Below are 20,996 nucleotides of genomic sequence, written 5' to 3' on the forward strand. Positions count from 1 at the left end.
AAGGGTGCTACATGGGAGAGGATGTCAGGGAGGAGGGGGAAAGGAGAAGACGGAGGCAGACAAAGATGGGCGGGAAGGATGGCAGGGAAAGGGGGGCAGGGAAGGGGGAAGGGAAAATGAGACGCTTTCTGCAAGTCCTTGTGGACCTCCCACTTGGTCTCATACTGATCCCTAATACTTAGTTTATGTTTCCAAATCACTTCCTGCACTTTCAGTTCAATGCTGTGGATGCCACTAAGAGACTGGCATGAGACTGGGCTCAGTAGAACACAAAACCGGCACAGCTGCTAGCTGTATCGGACAGAACCGAGAGTGTGTCGCAGGCAAGGACCAGGGAAGCGCTCTGTAGGCTGCCACCAGTCTGGTACAGGTTTCCTCGCAAGGGCCCAGAGCACCCAACCGACCTCTTTTGCTTACTCTTTCCCAGTAGGTTTTATATTACATGTGACCGAACGAGGTGTGAGGACCCAGGCAGGGTAATAAACAACTTTATTTTAAGAGGTTTAGTAATAACTGGAGTTCAAAACTTGGTAGATTGAAGCTGTATGAATAGGCATTGTCAGGGCTTGTCGCTGTCACCGCTGGGCGGGGCCCCAGCTGGGCCGGCCCTGGCATCAGAGGGGCACCAGGGATACTGCAGGACCCTGCTCTGTGGAAGGAGGGGCGGTGTACATCACCCAGACTCCCTCTCAGTCCACTCGCTGGCCTGCTCAACCTGGCCTACTTACCCTCTGCGTCCTCCATCGCCTCCTCCTTCCAGAACTCTCCTCCAAGCCTCCACTCTTGCATTGCACTGCTCTCACTCCACATCATCACTCCTTACTCACACCCACCACCTCAGAGCCCTTCCCAGCCACCCTTTATAGGGCTTCCTGTCTCCACCCCGCCCTCCTTCCAGGCTTGTTCCCTCTCCTGACCAGGCCCAGCTGTGCGTTCCTCCACTAATCCCTTCTGGGCTCCTTTGCCTTGCTGGCAGGGTGGGGTTGAGTGTGAGCCATCCCCAGCTGAGGGCTCCTTGGCCTTGCTCACGAGGGGCTGCCCCAGCCAGCCTCCGTGCTATTGGGCTTGCCTGGCCTTGCTCACGAGGTGCTGCCTTAGCCAGCTTCTGTGCTGCCTGCTCAGCAATGCTGGGCGGGGCTACCCATCTCCTCCCCCAGAATGCCTGTGGCAGCCCCCCCCCGTAGAGGCTTGGCTTCTAGCAACTCCTGAGCCAGGCTGCTGTCTTCTAGCCATGGCATGGCCCTGGGCTGTCTCAAGCTGCTGCAGCAGGGGTAGCTGGCTGGGCTGCCGGGATCAGCCACAGCTGCACCATGTTGGCTGGCTACTGGGCTTCTCTGGCTGAGCTGATTACGGAAGGTGGGCCCAGCTGCAGCCCCTTGGCTGGCTGCCCAGCTCTTCCCACAGAGTGCCCTCAGCAGCTCCACCCGGAGGGGCTGGCTTCTGAGCACCTCCTGAGTCAGGTTGCCATCTTCAAGCTGGGGTGGATGCTGGGGCGTGGCTCTGAGTTGCTGTGGCTGCTTTTCCCCCTTTGCAGGTAAGGGCCCCGTTTGGGCTGCTGCTGGGTCCCAGTTATTCCTGCCTCTGCCCTCTCCCTCTGGTGTAGGCAGGTTCTGGCCCTGGCTGCTGGCTGAGGTGGCAGGACTGCTGTCTCCTGGCTGCCTCCCCTGCTTCCTCTTGTTGAGGCCGGGGGCTGTGCCTCAGACCCCAGACAGGCATCAATGGCTAAATTAACTTCCTATGTGCACAATAGACTAATATTGGAATTCTGGAAAAAATGGAAAGATTTGTTTGAGTACATAGGTCAAAACTAAGATAAATTAAGGTAATCATAATATAGAGATAAAATATGGAAAAGATGACTGATTAAAAATTATTGATATTAATGTTTGGGTATAAGCAATCAAGAGGGGAAGAGAACTATTATATAAGCTACTTGTGCTGTTACATATTTTGAATATACTTTTCAGTTGTAGCTCAAAGGTAACGCAAATGTAATGCTTTGTATTTTATATAAGTTTCTATGTACTTTCTACTGTCATTTCTATCTTTTCTTTTAAAATAAAACTTTTATTATTAAAAAAGCCATTGTAGAATGGCGAGAACAGTAAAAGTGGATGGACAAACAAAATAAGCCACCCTAGCGCGTCTACCTAGACTGTTCCTAGCTGTCTCTTGGCTTCACTCTGACTCACCCCTTCTGGCCGAGGGTCCCTCCGCCTGCAGCAGCCTCCCCCCAGCTCTGCTCCCCAGGAGTGAACCCCAACCACTGAGGCCAGGCCTTTTATCCCTCCTTCCCATGCACCCCCCCCCATTTCCCTATTGGTGTGATCTTTCCCGCCAAACCCCCTCTTAACCAATCACAGGGCCCAAAGGGGTCCGGGGAAACGTAGGCCCTGTAGTCACGCTAGTACAGGCTTCCCTGGAGCCACTAGGCCTCACTATGTCAGCCCAGGCACATAAGAGACTGAAAGGGAATCCTGATAGACATCCATTACAGCCTGTCATCAGGGGTGGCGCAAGGGTTTTCGGCGCTTGCGGCCGGCCGGGCACCCCCCTCCGCACGCAAGCGCGCGCGCACCAGCCTGCGTGATGACGTCACATGTGACATCATTACGGGAGCACGCACCGCTGCCGCCGGCCTGATTGCTGCGGCGGACGGCTCTGACGGTGCGCAGGTGGCCTCCGAGCTCTCCCGCTTGGTTGCCTGCGCCGCTGCAGATGCCTGCCCATGGTGGCTGCGCCCGGCCGGGGGCGTGTGCTGGCGGCGGCGGCGGCATGGGGCAGGAGGGATAGGAGGCTGCAGCTTTGTGGCATGAGCTCACGCCTCCTCTGGTGCTCCCTCCAGCACCCCGCGCCTGAGGCCACTTGGCCTCAATGAGCGCGCCAGCCCTGCCAGTCATAGGGTCAAACTAGATGTGATGGAGTCCCCATGTCTGCCACAGGGACACTGCCACAGTTTTAAGGTGATTTTTAAAAGCCAAGAGCACCCCCAGCAGCTGTTTCAGTACATAAAAGGGGAAGGGGGGGACACAAGAGTGCCACAGCTGGCCGCACTGTAGGCCCAATCAGGATTGGGCTTTTGTGGCATTTTTAAATCACTTTAAAACGGCAGCAACGTCCCCATGGCGGACTCAAGGATACCATCACATCTAGCTTGGCCTTAGCCCTCTGAGTGTGCCGAGTGTATATCAGTATGGCAAAATGTACATTTTGGTGACTGAGGACTACACAGGACAGAGGGGGAAAGGTCACTAAGCACAAGAGCATCTGAATGGAATGGAGGCTTTGATATTTGGCCAAAAATGCCATTTTGTCTTTTCTCTGAGATCTCTGAATTTCTTTTTGTGATTTCACTAACTGGACTGCTGGAGCAGCCTCAACACCAGCCCTAAAATCTGAAGTGAGTCACTGGTAAATTGTGGCCCATTATCAGTAATTAACTCATTGGGACTCCCTTGGCAAAGATACAAAGATTTACATTGCTTTTCCATGTGTTGTCCAACAGTGTAATTTAAAATACAAAAGAGAATAGCAGGGTGCAAATCAGAGGCAATCGGTCCCTTCTATCGCTAACAGGTTTGTAACAAAATGATTGCAAAAGGGGTAGCCAGCCGTGTTAGTCTGTTTTAGCAAAATAAAAGTTTTTTTGTTTAAGGTGATCAGAAGACTAAATCCGTTGTTAGTCTTTAAGGTATACTGGACCTTTGTTTTATTTTGTGTCAAAATGGCCCCAAAAGGTACAGGAACTTTATGTAATCACAGAGTCATAAAGGAGCCCAACGCTCCCTCGACCGTTATTCTTTGGATCCTTCTATGCTGCTCTCTTACTCTGTGATGGGATCTAATTTACTTAAACCACCCATGGCTGATGCCTCCTCTGTGCGCTCTTAGTTAAGCAACTCCAAGTACGGCGGTTCCACCCTTTAAAACGGCAGCTTGTTCCATGACCCAAATATACTTACTGCCACTGCAGGTCTCTTTCAGGGCCTGAAGGCTTCATCCCAGCGAAGGCCCTGCCAACAGGACCCCCCTGGTCTCTCTGCTACTCAGTCCTTTGAGGTACATCCACTGAAGCCTGTGAAGGCCGAAACCAAGGCTTCCTTTGTCTATGCAGAAGCTCCAGCAAGGGAAGCCTGGATAAGTCACTGTTCTGAGATCACAATTTGGACCCAGCAGTATCTTAGAGACCAACTAGATTCCCAGCGTATGAGCTTTTGACTTTCAAAAGCTTATACCCTGGAAATCTAGTTGGTCTCTAACGTGCCACTGGACCAGAATCTTGCTCCTCCACTACAGACCAACATGGCTACCCACTTGAAAAAGTTATGAGATTGAGACTCCTCCCTGACCTCTCTCTCACACACAAGCACACACACACACACACACACACACACACACCAGAGATCATTCTAAGCTGTTGGACAAGTAGCTGCTATAGATAAACAATTCCTGATTGTGCCTTCCCTGCTTTCATCAAATGCATACCTTAACCTCAAAACCATCTGTCCATGGATAGGAGCACAGCAGGCCCCTGAATGGACGCACACACTTCACCACAGGGGAGGTGTGCAGTTCTTCCCTCGCACACTTCCCTGGAGTTTATAATAAATTACAGTAAGCAAAATCCGCCTGCCTAGCAGAAAGAGAATGAAGTGCAAGGTGAAACGGTGCTGTCAGGAGGAAAGATTAGGTCTGTGAGTCTGGGACAGGCTCCCCACGAACCAAAAGGGAGCCTGATTGCTGGCACGAAAGTATCAAAATGGTCACCGAGCAGGTTTTAAACAGACTTCTGGGGTAAAGCCAAGAAGGGTTGAGGAGCATCTGGTTGGAGGTGACTCATCCCTGGGGATGAAGATCTAAATGTTCTGCAACTTGGGCTTAGGGCAGGAGAACTGATAATGAGCCAAGAGAGGGTTAGCCAAATAGCCAAAGCGATCATAGCAAAAATCCCACGCAGAAAAGCCATTTAAGGAGGGACAAAAGATACAGGACTCCTGTGCTAACATCATCTGTGCCAAACTGGTCTGTCAGAGAGCGTGGGGTTAGAGGAGAAAGGCATTGTGGGAATATCTGAATCAAAGGTCCATCCCAGAAATGCTCTGGGAGAAAGTACTGAGCTCAGAGGGCGCAGGGAGCTGGGACCGAATATCAGCTCCCTTTCACTGCTCTTGACTCCCAACAGAGGGAGGCAACGGTCACACTTTGTGACGGGGGCTCATTCTTTTGTGTGACATAATTTTATCAGGTCTCATCCAGAGACCAGTGACAGGATCCCCACGAGGAAAATGGGCTCCATCTCTAGGGGTAGCCACAACTAAGAGAAAAACAGCAGAACTGCCCCTGGGAAGAGCTGCCCCCACAGTTGTGCTTTAGAACCAGAACCCACCCACCCTTGACTGCTGGGCCCAGTGGGAAAAAACAGCCCAAACCCTCCTCCTCCTTGCCCCCCCCCACATTGCCAAGCCTGGGGTCCACTGGGCCCAGTGTGGCCAGGGATGCCCCCTGTAAAGGCTGCTCAACGGCGACTGGCCCTTTAAAAGCCAGGCAACCCCGACCTCTGGCTCTTTGACAGCCAGCCACCTGACAATCCGCTGCTGGGAAGCTCCACCCTGGGGGTGGGTGGTTGAGATTGCTCAGTAGCTGCTATTGGTCCCTCACCAGCTTGGCCATGCCCCCATAGGGCTTCATGTTACACTGAGGCCACTGGGCATGCCCCACGCCTGGGGAGGGCCTATACAAGGCTGGAGGGAGGAGACCGGTGAGTAGAATCCAGTAGGGAGTACAGCCGGGGAAGGGGAGGCAATGGGGGTCCTTAACCCCTGCCCCTCTCCCTCTGAGGCCCAGGGAAGGCACTTCAGCCCAATTGGACCTTGGTGCAGGATGACCTGGGGCCTGACATGTTGCTCGCCGTCTTTCAAAATATCAATCCTGGCTCCTCCTGGAAAGAGTTCGCAACCCACAGGAGTCTTGCAGCTCTGCTGCCCCATCAAGGTGCATTTTAGCACACTTTCATTCCATGTATAGGAAGAACAATTCCAAAGCTGACTCAGGACCTGTAGGCCAGCTTCCCCTGTCGCCCACATTTTCTCTTGGCCAGATTTGGTTCATGTCATGGGCCTGTACTTTCTCAATCACAGACTGCTGGCACTTGCAATCTGTGACGAGACGTCAGAGCGTTCCTCAGCCCTACTGAAAGGACCTTTGAGACACCTTCTTATTGGTTGCAGAGAACAGAAAACTGACCCCCCGTTTCCTGGGCTTGAGCTTGCCGAAGCCCCCCTTTCACCAAGCACTAAAGCAGCATCTCTCGGCTGTAATCCACGGGCCTTAGACTCCTCTCCGCAACAGACCCCTCCTCCTGTGCCACAATTTCCCCTCTCCTCCTTTCACCATGATCCAATGGACTTGCGGAGGTTCCAAATAATTCTTTTTCACTGCAGCCTCAGAACTTCTTCAGGGGCAAATCCCAGCAATTTCGCCCTGCAGGCCTCCAAATAACCATTTCCTGTCAGTTTTCTCCAAATTCTGCAGTCACAAAGCACTGCAAGCAGATTCTGCACCAAATACATTCTAGGTTCAGGCTTGTAGAGTTAAGCTTGAAGCCAGAATTTATTTGGTGCCGAACCTGCTTGTAACTTGCAGTACGGCAACTCACGCAAGTCTGCTAACTGAGCCCACAGCTGTTGGGTCTTACTACGGGACGGCACTCTTAAGCGAGCCTCGCTTCCCAGCCATGAATTCCATTGCTCTGCATGCTGCCCTCCAACTCGAGCCAAGAGGCCACTGAGAAGTGACTGTCATCATTTGGCCGAGGGGGTTGGATCAGGAAGGGAACGTGAACTGGCTTTGAGTCTGATGAGCCAAATGTGGTCTGACTGGGCCCTGGATTAGGTGGAAGCGAAGCTGCGATGCAGACATGCCATGCAAGGCAGTGTGGCTGGAACTGCCGGAAGGAAGCCGCCAACTGGCCCCCTGGATGGCTTCTCCAGTTTGCATGCCCTTCTGCCGTCCCACCCTGAAATGGTCTAACGGGCTGCCTGGCTGGGTTCTTCTTCAGAGAATATGCCTTCCTCAAAAACTTTCCCGAGCTGCTGAGGGCAAAAAGCACCTCAGATGTATGGGGGGGGGGCACGTCCCTTGAGGAGCCGTCTCAGGCTCCCACAGTGCCTGCCCTGGCTGCCACATTTCCTTCTGCTCCTGTGTACATGCTGCGAGGTATGCTTGAAAGGCAGGTCATGCAAGCCCCTCCCCCAAGTGGATTTGAGCCGGGCCCATGCCAACAGGGCTGCGTTAGCTGCCTAGGCTCCCATCATGGAGGGAAGGCCAGGAGATCAGTACATCAGCCATGGCCAGCGAGGGGGTGGTGGTGGATGGGGCTAGGGCACAAGGACACCTGGCCCAATGGCTGCATGAGCATGGGCAATTTCCTGCTTCTCTTTTCCCCTGACCATGATGGGCAGGGTCAGTTCCAGGTTTTGATAGGCCCTGGAAAGAGAGCGCTCAGCTCCCGCCCCCCCCCGCCCCATGCCCCCTACTAGGCTCACCTTCTCGCCCTCCCATGCCCACGCCTCTCCCTGCCTGCACGTTCTTTCTTTGCCCGCTTGCAAGCTGTTTCACCACCTGCAGCCCACACTGCCTGCCTGCCCCTTCCCCAATGGCGCTGGCTGGAGGGTGCAGCTGGGAGTGCCGCTGCCACAGCCACCAGGAATGCTGAAGCTTCGTGCAGCACCCATGTGCCCTCCCCCAGCCGTGCTTGGCAGCATATGCAGCTGGGAGCAGAGGGGACAAAGCACGGGCAGCTGCCCCACCTCGCCATGCGCTGACGCTGGCCCCCCCCAGGCAAAGCCTTTTCAGAGATGCCTGGGGGGAGACCAGGTTCTGGCAGGCCTTTGCTTTGCTCCCGTTACTCTCAGGGCAAGACAAAGCCCCTGAAGTCCAGCATGGGCTCTGGGGAACCCTGCCCACTCAAGGAAAGGCTAGAGGGGTGGGTGGGTGTGTGTGTGCCAGGAGCCTGTCGGGGCTACTGTAGTGAGTTCAGGGGCTGGGGCAGTCTTAAGGGGAGAGAAAGAAGATCCCATAACTCTGCCCTAAAATCCAGACTTCATGGGAACTTGACCCACATGGACTTCCAAGTTCCCACTACACATACACTCTTCCTCTCCCACATCAAATGGTACCTTTAAGATCTCATTCTTAAGCCTGGACCTACTTTCGGCATCAAAATGGGACACAGCCCCTAAGTCCCAATCATAAGATGTGTGACAGACTAAAAACTGACTGCCACCTGCCTGTTGCCTGCCAGCCTCTCCTAGCCATTTGTTGGAGCTGTTGTGATGTCATGGAATGTTCTCCAAAACTCTAACTGCTCAGGATGAGGGTATCAGCACCGGATTGGTGACAAACAGTCCAGCTTCTGTGAGGGAAGTGGAAGAAAACACCTTATGCAGGTCCTACAGACTAGAAGGGTTGTGTGCTATTGTCAGACGGCACAAAGGGAAAAACAGAAGCAGGGATACAGGACAGGCAGGGAGGCTGAGAGCTTGCTTGGAGTAGCTCACCAAACTTTCAACTGTAACTCTCTAATAATAACTGTGCTTATATACCGCTCTTCTAGACAGATCAGTGCCCTGCTCAGAACAGTGAACCGAGTCCGTGTTGTTATTATCCACACACTACAGCAGGGGAGCTGGGCTGAGAGGAGGGACTTGCCCAAGGCCACCTGCAGAGCTCATGGCAGTCGTGGGATCTGAACCAGCAGAATGCTGACTCACAGCCCAACTACTTAACCACTATGCTAAAGCAGCTCTCTAGTCCATAATTAATTGCTAAACTAAGATAAGTACATTTTTGTCCTATAGGGAAGTGTGTTCTTTGGGAGAGCGGAGTGGAGTAAATGTGTCATCGTAATCACAAAGCTGATTGTTGGCAGGGATTGCATGATGGAAACTACTTGTCAGTTTTTTAAAAAGTCTCCCATTATTTCAGAAAAAATGAAGAACATTTTTTGGGGGGGGGGGGGGTGTTACTGCCTGCATGAAGTCAGCAAAAACCGTCACTGTGTGGAATACTGGGTCCTTCCCATGGGAGGAAGGCGTTTTGAGGGTGTCATGCCCTCTAAGAGCATGCCTTACTTTGCTTATGAGAACAATATCAAGAAAGCGAATGGCAGGATATTCTTCCTTACTTCCCTCCCTCTCTTGCTTAATACAATTGCTCAACTGTCACCCCAGTGCCTGCAGGCAATCTTGAGTGAGTGGCTTTCATCTGAATTGCAGCCAGAAGCGGTGGCTGCCCCACATGGCGCACCTCCAGCCATCTCCTTGTGCCAGTGCGTAGCAATCACAGCACCCATGCAAGTGGCTTGCCGTGCGGCATGGTGCTCAGATAGTAGTGACTCTGGACTCACTGCGAGCACAAGACAGAGCGAGAGGAGTCCACTAGCCCCTGGAGGCGACTTAACCCACAGGCCTGAAGCTTAGGTGAGGTTCCAAATGTGTCTTAAGGGCTTACCTGGGCCTTGGATAATAGTGCGGGCGGCAGCCACACTTACCTACAGATTTTGTCCGTGGAATTCCTTTGCGTAGTGAAATGTGGGGTTTCTCTGGCCCAGCGTGTGCTGCCATTCCTTGCCGCTCAAATAGTGACTAGAAAAGGAAGAGGATAAGAGAAATTTTCATTCCAGCACAAGCATTATTTCAACTCAAGACATTCAGTTGCCACCAGGCCTTGAGAAAAAAACAGTGGAGGAGGAGGGCGCAAACGGAGAAGAGACAGTTCTCACATCTCAAATGCAAGCTGCAGGCAGCTGCAGCCTCGGTTTGCCTTGGGGCCATGGACAGAAGGGCAAGGGGAGTTAACTCTTCAACTTCCACTCAGTTTCAGTATTTAAAACCGGGATCCTTGCTTCGCTTATTTGCATTTTAAGGGAAGAATCTTTCTTTTAAAGTGTCACTTAAAAAGCAGGGGGCAGCCTGGTTTTGATTAGTGAAACAGAGTACAGGTAGAAGGGCTAAATCCCTTCTCTTTTCTGTGCACAGCCTGCAGGGCATCGAAGGCTGCACCAGCCCTGCAGGTTGCCTTGTTGAACAGAATGCGCCTCATGATCTTTGTCTTGTCTAATTGACCCTGAGGCTGCATTCGAAGGAGATGGCAGATGCACGTGGGGATGAAAGATGTCCCGACTCTCATCAAAACCAGCTAACATGTTCAGTGAGGTGGGGGACTCGCTTGCATTCCCTTCGAGTGCAACTTGATATGGTGAAGCAGCTTCCCCCACTCCCACTCTCCGGGCACCAAAGAGGTGGCTGGTGGGAGTGCAGGGAAGACTGTGGCAAGTCAGAGCAGAAGGGCAGAGGAACGGCAACCCTGCACGGGGAAAAGAAGCCCCAGTGGTGGCATTTCTGCCTTCCCCCAGACCAAAGAGAAACACTGTCGTGGGAGAAAAGAGATGTCCAATGGCAGCTCCACTCTGGTTTCATTGCCTTGGTAGCTGAAGCAGTGACCTGACAGCCCCCTCCTCTACAAACAGGCACACTGCCTTACCAGGCAACAAGCTGGCCAATCAAACTCTTCAGAATCAGATGGCTGTGGGTGCCCAAATGACCAGCCTGGGCTCTGCCACTCTGCTCTGAGAAGTACTGTTTGGGCCCACAAAGGCTGACCAAAACCCACCTGGTCCCTGCCAGAGTCTAGAGATCTGCCTTCCTAGGTTGTGATGCCACATGCCACAGCTTAGTTTCTGCTGCGTGCGCTGCTATGCAATCATGGCACATGCCTGGATATGGCACATGCAACCTCCACTGTAAGTAAATTTGTGCTTTCAACTTAAGTAAAACATTCACGTGAATCAGGCCCCGTCCCCTCTCCCAGTTCTCTTCTCAGTCTCCCCCACACCCAGCACTCCAGTATGCTCCTTTCTCTCACACTGATCTCCGCCGGAGTGATGCGCCGACTGGTGGGCCGCTGCTTCACCGTGGCTGCCCTTGAATCTGCTTCCACAATGTCCGCTCTCAGCACGGGTTCGGCCGCTGCCAAAATCTCGTCCAGCTTCTCTGGAAAGTCAGACACACACCACACCATGAGGCCAGCCCAGAATCCGAACCGTGATATACCCTGGCACAGGATGATCTGGGCTACACGGGGAAGGGGCGAGGGTGAGACTTCTGGGGAGCAACAGCAGGAATTGGTGGAGGGGGCTTTCTTCTGCCTCCCTGAGCAGGGCCCCACTGTCTGTGGAGGGTGAGCAAAGCCCCATGCCGGCCCCAGGAAAGCAGGGAGACTCCCCAGGGCTGCGTGCCGTTGGCTCTGCAAAGGAGGGCGTGAGCCAGAAGCTGCTTCCTCCTCAGTCCTACTCAACAGGGGCCAACATCCTTGAGCTGCAGCCTGATTGTCCAGGAGATCCTAAAAATCCTGAGGCCTGGGGGAGCCTCGCCACCTTCCCTGGCCCCGCAGCAATTTCTCAAGTCTAAAGAGCTTGACGGAGGGCGCCCCATTTACGCTTTTCCATTCGCCCGTTTCCAAAAAGATGCTCATTGCTGCCTGGGCCTGTCACATGGGCTAAACAAATGCTTGCTTCAATCTTTCCCTTTGGAGGCTCAAGCCCAAGAACATAAAAACCCAAGAAGAGCCCTGCTGGATCGGACCAGTGAACCACCAGTTCCAGCATCACGCTTCACACACTGGCCGACCCGTCGCCCTGGCAGGCCGCAGGAGCTGAGCAGAGGGGCAAGGCTTACCTCTGGAGCTGCCGCCCGGCTCCGGGGTTCAGTGGCCCCTGCAGACAGAGGCTCCCTTAATCTCCTGGAGCCGGAGGGGGTCAGGAGGGCCCCCCCCCCCGTTCCTGGCCTTCCGCAAACAAGGCAAAACGGAATGCTTCGGAAGGGCTTTTAACTCCGATAGGAGGGCTGGATTGTCGAGAATTGGTCTCAAAGAGATGCTTTGCTAACGAGCCAGGGACCACAGACCTCGCCACTACGTCGCCTCGCATCTGATCTGTTGCTTCAAGCATGGGCTCATATGTACTGCCCGTTACTTTAAATATGGCCTACTGGGTAGTTATCTAATGCCAGTCACAGAATTGCTTATTCTCTGTTTCAGCATTTCTTCAACTCTGTATTAGATTTTTGCTAATGTGATGACTTTGTGAACTTGCATTAATTTACCCTGTGGCATTGTTTATCGAAACGTCCTTGATACTGACTGTGCGAATCTCATTCTATGTAATCCGCCTTGAGTTTCAGTGAGAAAGGTGGACGATGAATGACATAAATAAATAAATGGTCGCTGTTGATGGGCCTGCCCTCCCCGACCCTTTTCTAACCCCCTCTTGAAGTTAGCTACACCCATGGCTGTCACCACATCCACCAGCAGCGCGTTCCAGAGTTTATTTACTCGTTGGGTGCAGAAGCATCCCCTTTGGTCTGTCATCAGAGCGCCCGTCCTGTGCCCTTCCTAGTATTATGGGAGAGGAAGAAGCAGCTCCCTCTATCCACTTTCTCCACTCCAGGCTTATATTTATAAACCTCTCTCCTGTCCCCCCTTAACCATGAAAAATCCAGACTCTCGAGTTTTTCATTGTAGGGAAGGGCCTCCAACTGCTTTATCATCTTGGTTACCCTCTTCTACACTTTGCCCAGCTCTTCAAGACCCTTGTTTTGATGACAGCGGCTGGGACTCTACACAGTACTCACCCTCTATTAGGGCATTACAGTGTTGGCCATTAGAACTGAGTGAGCCTGTGCACAAACCTGGCTTCTCCAGCTGGCCCCCTCCCCTCAAAAAGTCTCTTCTGCAGCAGCCAGTTCCAGGGCCTTTTGAGGGGAGGGGCTGTCAGTGGAGGTCAGGTCTATCCCTGCCCTCTCTGCCTCCTGAAGAACAGGCAAGGGTGTTACTTCACAGGCCTTTCTGCTGCTCTTTGCACTATAACTTTGGAAGAGGCTGTTGTTTCACTGCTGATGCTGATGCACTCCGGTACTTCTGTCAATGGCCTTGGACCTCTTGTGTTGAGAAAGGCCATATATAATTATTTGAATAAATTGGCGCCACCCAGTGAAAATGAGGGAACCCACAGCCATGGGTGTGGCCTGTAGTTTAAAGGGGGATTAGACAGGCAGAGACAGCCACCAATGGCCGCTGAAGGGACTCTGCCCGTTCACAGGCGGCCGATACTCTGGAGGGCGGCGGCAGCAGCAGCAGGGGGAGCTTTGGTCTCCTGCTCTGTGACGTGACGCACAGAATGAAGCTGGCCAGGCTGCACTGAAGTGACCAGGTGTCCGTGTGCCTTTGCTCCATCCTTCGACAATGGGGGAGCCCCGGACTGTCAGCTGGGCAGCGAAAGGCCCAGCTAGTGACTCTGGAAAAGTCTCTTCCAACTAGGAACCACCTGTGTGCAGTACAGGGGCTGGTGGACTGACTGGAGGGAGCAGAGGAGAAACTCCCAACGGCAGAGGCCACAAGGGAGAGACTTGCTCAGGGTTTTGAATCAAGCTTGTTCCTAAGGCCAATAACTGGGAGCCAGCTGTCCATTGAAGAGCCAGGTTTCCCAATGGATGCCACAGACCGAAGCAGCACAAAGTAAAACAGCATTCTGTTCCAAGCCTTGCTTACGGAAGCCACCAGGCCCCCCCACGCTGCTGTCCTTTATGCGGCTGTTCTTTGACATACACCGTTCCGCCTGAGATGCAGAGGTTCAGGTCAGAAGCTAAGCCACTAAGGAAGCCCAATGGCTCCCCTAATGCCCGAGGGAGGGAAACGTGTGCCTGTGGAAATGCGTGCCATCCTCACAGAGATGCTGGGCCTTTGCCACGTTAGGGTGCCCCAAGCACGTGGCTTGCCAGCATGAAACCAGCCCTCCGGTACCTGCATTAAAGGAAAGGGGCTAGCCGTGAGCACTTATCCTTGCCCGATCTCCTCTCTTGCCTGCCAAGTCGAGATCCGTCTAATTCTGGATCCTGCAGCCACCTACAGAGACATCCCCCCCTCACTTCCTGCCAGGCTCCTGGCCTCAGGCGTGTCTGACAGCCCTCCGCCCACGCTCTCCATCACATGCTGGGGCTGAGAAAATGTTCCCTTTCTCCCGTTTCCAGCTTTGCTCTATATTCCCCAGCGGATGCTGGTCCAGCTTCTCTCCTCCTCATTTCCTAGACAGCCCTCAGATTCTGCCCTGCCCGCCATGACAACAGGCTTCCCCAGCAGCTGCCAAAAAGCCCACAAGCCCAAACAGACGCCTTCTCCAGCTTGCCCCAGAGACAGCACGGGACTGAAATGCCCATCCAGGCTGTAGATAGCTCAACAGTCTTTTGGGGTCTTTGGGGGGGGGTCTCTTTAAGTATTTAAAAGGCTTCCTCTTAGAGGAGGGGAGCTGTTCTTGTGGCAACAGAGGGTAGAACTCGAAACAATGGGTTTAAACGACAGGAGGGAAGGTGCCAGCCGGACGTTGGGAAAAACTTCTCCACGTTAGGAGTAATCCAACGGTGGAATCAGCTGCCCGGGGACGTGGTGGGTTCCCCCGCATTGGCAGTCTCCAAGGATCGGCTGGACAAATCCTTGTCGGGGATGCTTGAGGCTGTTCCTGCACTGGGCGGGGGGTTGGGCTAGATGGCCTGTAAGGCCCCTTCCAGCTCGCAGGGTTCTGTGATTCTGTGATTCTAGTAGCTCTCCAGTTTCACCAGGTGTGGATGCCAAGTCAGCTGCTCCTCAGAGCTCCCGTGAGCCTCTGCCAGGGGGCACGCTACACCTTACAGGCCAAGGTGCATTCCAAGGCCCAGCCAGCCTTTTCTTGCTGTCCAAATAACTTGGTGGAGTCTGTGATTGAGTGAAGAGGCTGGAAAGATGCGTGTGACTCAACCGGGGCCAGGGCTTTCTTGACCCTGGCCCCAACCTGGTGGAGCTCCCTGCTTGTGTCAACGCAGGCCCACTCGGATTTGTTACCCTTCTGTCGGGCCTGCAAGGCAGAGATGTTCCGCCAGGCATTCGGTGGTTGAGGTGGGTGGGCCACCTGAGGAATCACTGGCCTCTTGGCACAGGGGGGAGTATATGCCCCCTTGGGTTCTGTGACAGGCCACCCCACTCTGCGGGTTATTTAGTCTGAGGTGGCTGGGCAAAATGTGCACAGCTGTTTTACAATTGATATGTTATTAATTGTTTATACTGCTGCAAATTTAATTCTATTTGTTGTATATTTTAAAATGTGATCTGCTCTGAGCCCACTTTCGGGCAGAGTGGAACAGAAATCAAATCAAATAAATAAACAATCCTGCCTGCCGGCTTCCCACCGGAAACCCCTTCATACAACACTGTCTCAAGATGCACAGCACCTTCATAATCATACACGTAGCTCTGCAGAGGGAAAAGGAGCTGGGAAGGGCCAATCTGGAGCGGAGAAACGGCAGGCAGGCAGGGGCCTAACCCCTCCCCCAAGCCCCGCCATTCCACTTCACGGCCTCCCAAAGCGGCTGCTCCCGTCTTCTGGATTCTGCTCTGCGCACTGGAGCGCAACCTGTCACTTGCCTGTTACAGAGCGTGCTCAGTCTGGGCGTCTGGCCCTGCTGTGAACTTGCTGCGCTGGAAACAGGCCCTCTGAGTCCAGCTCCCAGCTGGTCCACCTCAGGAACAGGCCTGGGCTGCAGCAAGGGACCAAACACCCCAGTCTCCACAGCAGGTGGACCCCAAGAACCCCTGACCCCCCTTCCTCTCTGGGAGCCCGGACCCTCAAAAGCTCATGCCCTGAAAATCTTGTTGGCCTTCAAGGTGCCACTGAACTCAAACCTTGCGCTCTCTGCCTCTTCCCCTCCGATGATGCCCCTGCCCACTGAGCTGGTCTGCTGCCGAGCCAACTGCATCTTGGCATCCTTGCCCTTTTCAAGGCCCGGGCCCCAGTTTAGCCCGGGTGGATCAGACGTCCTCCTCTTCACTGTCCTATTCTTCGTCAGGCCCCTCTCCTAGGCCTGTGAAATCTGTCTTTGGGGCCTGAAAGCCCTCCCCCCCGCTCCAAAGTCCTGCCCCCCATGCCACACAGTGAGGGACTCCCAGCGCCTCATGGGCTGGCAACTTTGGAATGGGCTCCTGGGAGATGCTGGACCCTAATGGCCAAATCAGACAGCCGCTTCTCCCGTGGCTCTTCTATAGCTGAAATCCCCCTGGAGCTGCAACTGGGTCACTGGGGGCACGAGTGCCGTGGATACGTCCCCTTCCACTGCCCACCAGTGAAGCTAACTAGTTCGAGGGAAGGGCTTCAACTGAGGCAGAAGCGGGGGGGGCACCCCTCCCCCAGGAAGCCTTCCCTAGGAATGTCCAAAGAATTGCAAGGGCAGGCAAAAAGAGGGGCTTCATCCGCCTTTCCTTCAGGCGCTCCCAAACCGACTCTTCTCCCTGATGTGTGCCTTGAAAATGGAGCCTGGATTGGGATTGGGAAGTCAAGGAGCGGGCGTGCCTGCCTGTGTTGCTGGATGATGTTTGAGTATCACGTTACATTTGCCTGCTGAGCAGTCCTAGCACAGCACTCGTCCCATTGAAGGAAGGTGAAAGCTTTGTGCTGGACAGCCCGGCCTTCTGGGGAAACCCACTTTCAGCGACGACAAGCGTCAGCCCTGGTGCACAGGAGGGAAGAGAGGCTGGTAAGCGGTTCTGGAGATGCAGGACCCCAGAATCGCCCCCTCCCTGCAGGGGCCCTTCAGCAACCTCTGCATGACTGCACCACGTCCACACTTCAGCAGCACAGCCAAAACGTGGCTCCAGTGGCCAACGTGTGTCTGGTCAGGCAGCCCCCATCCAAGCACCGCCCCCCCCGCCGCCATCTTGGGCCTTCCTGAGCTCCCCTCATTTCATCTGGCCTCATGACTCATTCTGCCCTCTTCAGCCTCACTCACTCGCCTTTCACAGACTTGGATATTAATTTTAAAAGGCCCGTTTTCTCTACAAACAAAGCAGACCAGCTGTGGCAGCTGGTGCTGCAATTTCTGACTTGCTTCTGGGACAGATTTGGAAATCCTGGACTTGGAATGCATTTCCGCAAAGTTGTGAATGCTTTAATCTGTTTAATTAACAAACATAACTTTGGACCCAAACACAAAGTTGCTCAGTGAGTTGGAAATGAAGAGGGGGGGGGTCCAATTTGCCATCACTCCGTCATTTAGAGACACCTGGAAAGTTCCACGGCGCAACTGGAATGGCACCCTGGCAGCTGGTGAGCGAAGAGCAAGCCCCTCCCCGCACCAATCAGAAGAACTTAAAAGGGACCGGTGAAGCTGGCAAGGTTGGACTGGGCAGAGGGGTTACGCTGCCACTCCAAGGGGAGAAACCCCAGCTGTCAAAGTCCCGCCTGTTTGGAACTCGGTTCCATTTCTTTCCGTTGCAGAGCAGGTCCCATTCTCCAACTACACCCCCCACAGTGAGCACTTGGGGTGGCACAAGACAGAGAGTGCCAGTGCCCCAGTGCCCGGCTGCTCTGGCTTGGATGCTGGCAGCTCTCTCTGCAACGGGTCCATTCTACAGACCCACTCAGGGGCCACATCTGCGGCAGCTTTCGTGATGACGATTTCATCCAGTCATTTCATTTGTTCCACCCTTCCCTGTTTTCTCCCCAAGGGAGACCTAAAATGACCTATGCCTGGCCCAAGATCACTTTGCAAGCTTCTATGGCAGACCCCAACCAGGCTCTGAGGCACACCCTCTTCTGCCCAGAACCTCTCCTTTTAGAAACCAACGTGTGTGTGTATGTTGGGGCTGCCTAAGGGTCCTACTCTCCTGAGAAGCCTGTGGCCTGAGAGCACCAGGCAGGATGCCCTGGGCAGCCTCCCCCCTTCCCTCCCTCCCTCGGGAGCGTGGGGCAGCATGACTCAAGAGGGGTGGGACGAGCCCTGCACAGGGGCCGTTGCACTCACCCCCTTTCCTCCTCCGCATCGAGGCTTGGAATCAAGAAACAAAGTACAAAACATCAATGGCAGGAATTGCGGGCTTTTCGTCCCCGGCATGCTGCACCCCCTGCCTCTGCCAAGTGGAGACAGACGCTTGGATTAGGCCTCAGGCAGGGCCCGGGAGCAGCATCCCAGGATGGCCCCATGCACTCTTCCCAGACAAGCAGCACAGCAAGCACATCCTCCACCCTCCGGGGTTCCTTACCCCACATGCAACACTTCCCATGCAGCCTCACACGCCACGTGCCCTGAAGGGAGCGGGCAAAAGCCTCACACACCACGTGCCCTGGAGGGAGCGGGCAAAGGCCTCACACACCACGTGCCCTGGAGGGAGCGGGCAAAGGCCTCACACACCACGTGCCCTGGAGGGAGCGGGCAAAGGCCTCACACACCACGTGCCCTGGAGGGAGCGGGCAAAGGCCTCACACACCATGTGCCCTGGAGGGAGCGGGCAAAGGCCTCACACACCACGTGCCCTGGAGGGAGCGGGCAAAGGCCTCACACACCACGTGCCCTGGAGGGAGCGGGCAAAGGCCTCACACACCACGTGCCCTGGAGGGAGTGGGCAAAGGCCTCACACACCACGTGCCCTGGAGGGAGCGGGCAAAGGCCTCACACACCACGTGCCCTGGAGGGAGTAGGCAAAGGCCTCACACACCATGTGCCCTGGAGGGAGCGGGCAAAGGCCTCACACACCACGTGCCCTGGAGGGAGTGGGCAAAGGCCTCACACACCATGTGCCCTGGAGGGAGCGGGCAAAGGCTTCTCTTGAACTGAGCAGGCCTCTCTGGGCTCCTGCTGGACACCCCTTTCGAAAGCCAAGTTCCTGCCTTCTCTGTTCAGACTTGGGACGGGGTGGAGGAGATGCTCCCAAGCAAATCTGAGCCACAGAACTGCCCCTCTCCTGCAACTAAGTCCTGAAAGCAGAGAAGGCCTCTGCTGAGATGGAGAGCAAGGCGGGAGGGAGAGAAGGGGCCAAATTCTCCCCAGGTTAAATGGGGGGGAGGGTTTCAGTAACTAGGCAGCGGGGAGGAAGCTGCGCATGGACCCTGGCTTTAGAACGGCCGTCCTGCTGGGCCTTGCCAGGCCTTCCCCCACATGGCAAAAGTTGGATTCCAGTAAGGGATGCTTAGCAAAGCCCCCTGAGATTTTTGGCCCAAAGACCCTCCCTGTTAGGCGGAGACTGTACGAAGATGGGGGGTTGGCTTTGATCGCCACGGAAAGTGATGGGAATCAAACAGGACGGCATTTCCAGACAGGGCCCAACCAGCCACAGATCCCACAAATGCCACCTGTGGAGGGGGCACAGCTCAGGCAAGAAAGGGGAGTGGCGGAGTCATGCTGGAGCCCTTCAGTGGCACTTGCATCTAATACGGGGGGGGGGGGGGTTGGCTGCCCCCATCAACTGCCTCCCTCCCTCCAGAACGACTGCTATTCTGAATGCCTGCAGTTGGGAGGAAGTGGGTGCCCAAGGATGAGAAGTGGGGCGCAGCATTTCAAGCTTGCTAAGCCACCTGGCAGGGTCCGGGCGCTCAAGGGAGGCCGTCCCTTTAGTAGGCCAAAGCAGGAGCACGGGAGAGTGTGCGCCCAGGCATGAGTCAGTCTTCGAGCCTGCCAGGTTTGGAGGAAAATCACCTCCCTAGAAGCACCGGGTGGGGAGGGGGCAGCGGCTGTGTTACACACAGCAGGGATGAGATGAAATATTCAGTTGATTGTGGTGAAGGGAAGAGAAGAACTGGCCCGGGCCTCGGAGCTTGGCAGGGATGCTGGAAATTCACCGGTGCTTTCAGGAGATGCTCACCCGGATACAGCAGGGAAGGGAGAAGGGTAACTAACAAAGCGTGAGGGACAGGTGGATGCTCCGAGGGCCTTCAGAGGGGGCTCTGGAAGCAGGCACAGCTTGAGGGGGGCAATGGGAGCCTTGCAGAAAAAAGAACTGCCTGGAGGAAGAGCCAAGCTCGGTCAAAGGAGAGGGCCGTCCATGGACACGCTTCCCAGCACGTGGCCGGAGGGGAGAGCGGCAGAGGCCCCCGAGCAAGCGGCCTGCTGGGAGCAAAGGAGGCCCACATGGCAGAGGGCCCGCTGGTCCCTGGCAGCGCAAAGTGGGCCTCGAGGGGGCCGGCTTGTGGGTGTGGCTGCTAAGGGGCCTTGGACTCCTCCAGGGCCTTTCTGGGAGAAGATCCACAAGTCTGTTTGCCAGGCACACCAGCCACGCATGCTCTGTCACCCCCGCCTCCCCGCCCCCCCCACCAGCATCACGCCCCCCCCCCCGACTCACCCAGCTCCTCCAGCTCAGCGGTCATGGACTTGGAGCGCAGGGTCAGTGTTGTGCTGGGAGCTCTCTTGGGCGGCGGCGGGGCTGAAAGGAAGAGAGAGGGCATTTTGCACTTCCTGTCCAGGATCTTGCGTGGTGTGGCCCGGTGGAGGTGCCACTTGGTCTCCACGGCCTGGATCTCCTCGTATTCGCGGGATGAGGAGTCGCACTGCTGCAGGATCTTGTTGAGGCTGCGCGTGGAGGAGAACTGCTTCATTGTCCCACGGCCGGGGTGGGTGGGCGGGCAAGCTTCTGGGGCAACTCCGGCCAGGACCCGCAGCCCCTCAAGTTGGGGGGCTCCTGAGACAGGACGCCCGGGGGGTTCTGCCAGCGCCAGGAGCGCTACGGTGGGCAAGGCCTGCTCAGCTCCGTCTCTCCCAGGCGGCTGGCCAGCCTCCCCCCAGGCGCGCCATTGGCAAAGTGGCTCCCAAGCTCGGCTTTTAGGCTGCGGGGCTCATGGGGGAGGGGCTCCCATTGCCCCACCCAGCCTGGCTCGGAGATGGCCACGGCTCAGTGCTGCCTGGCATGTGGCCGGTGGGGCAGCCCTGCCAAGGCGTGGCAGGCACGGGGTGCCAGGGACTCCCTAGCCAGCCCAGCCGGCAGCGATGCTGGAGAGAGACTCCATATGCCATGGGATTCGACGGAGTGGAAGGCTCTTGCTCCTCGCTCTTTCCCTCGCTCGTCACTTCGCTCGATCCGTAACAATGCAGGGCTTCAACGCTCAGGCGTTGCTATGGAAACCGGAGCTTCAAGCTGCTGCCGGAGACGCC

At 55.2% G+C, this 20,996-nt stretch overlaps 1 protein-coding gene across 1 annotated transcript in view; it reads right to left on the minus strand.

Moving 5' to 3' along the window:
• Positions 1-20,996, minus strand: part of SHANK3 (SH3 and multiple ankyrin repeat domains 3) — a gene marked incomplete at its 5' end in the record, with an annotated part of 319,560 nt that overhangs the window by 29,550 nt on the left and 269,014 nt on the right. The window contains 4 exon segments of the mRNA XM_054988523.1: positions 9,551-9,644; positions 10,924-11,051; positions 17,880-17,903; positions 20,191-20,271. Of these exon segments, the coding sequence (XP_054844498.1) occupies positions 9,551-9,644; positions 10,924-11,051; positions 17,880-17,903; positions 20,191-20,271 (327 nt within the window).

Source organism: Eublepharis macularius, chromosome 9 (assembly GCF_028583425.1).
Source record: "Eublepharis macularius isolate TG4126 chromosome 9, MPM_Emac_v1.0, whole genome shotgun sequence".
Lineage (NCBI taxonomy): Eukaryota > Metazoa > Chordata > Lepidosauria > Squamata > Eublepharidae > Eublepharis > Eublepharis macularius.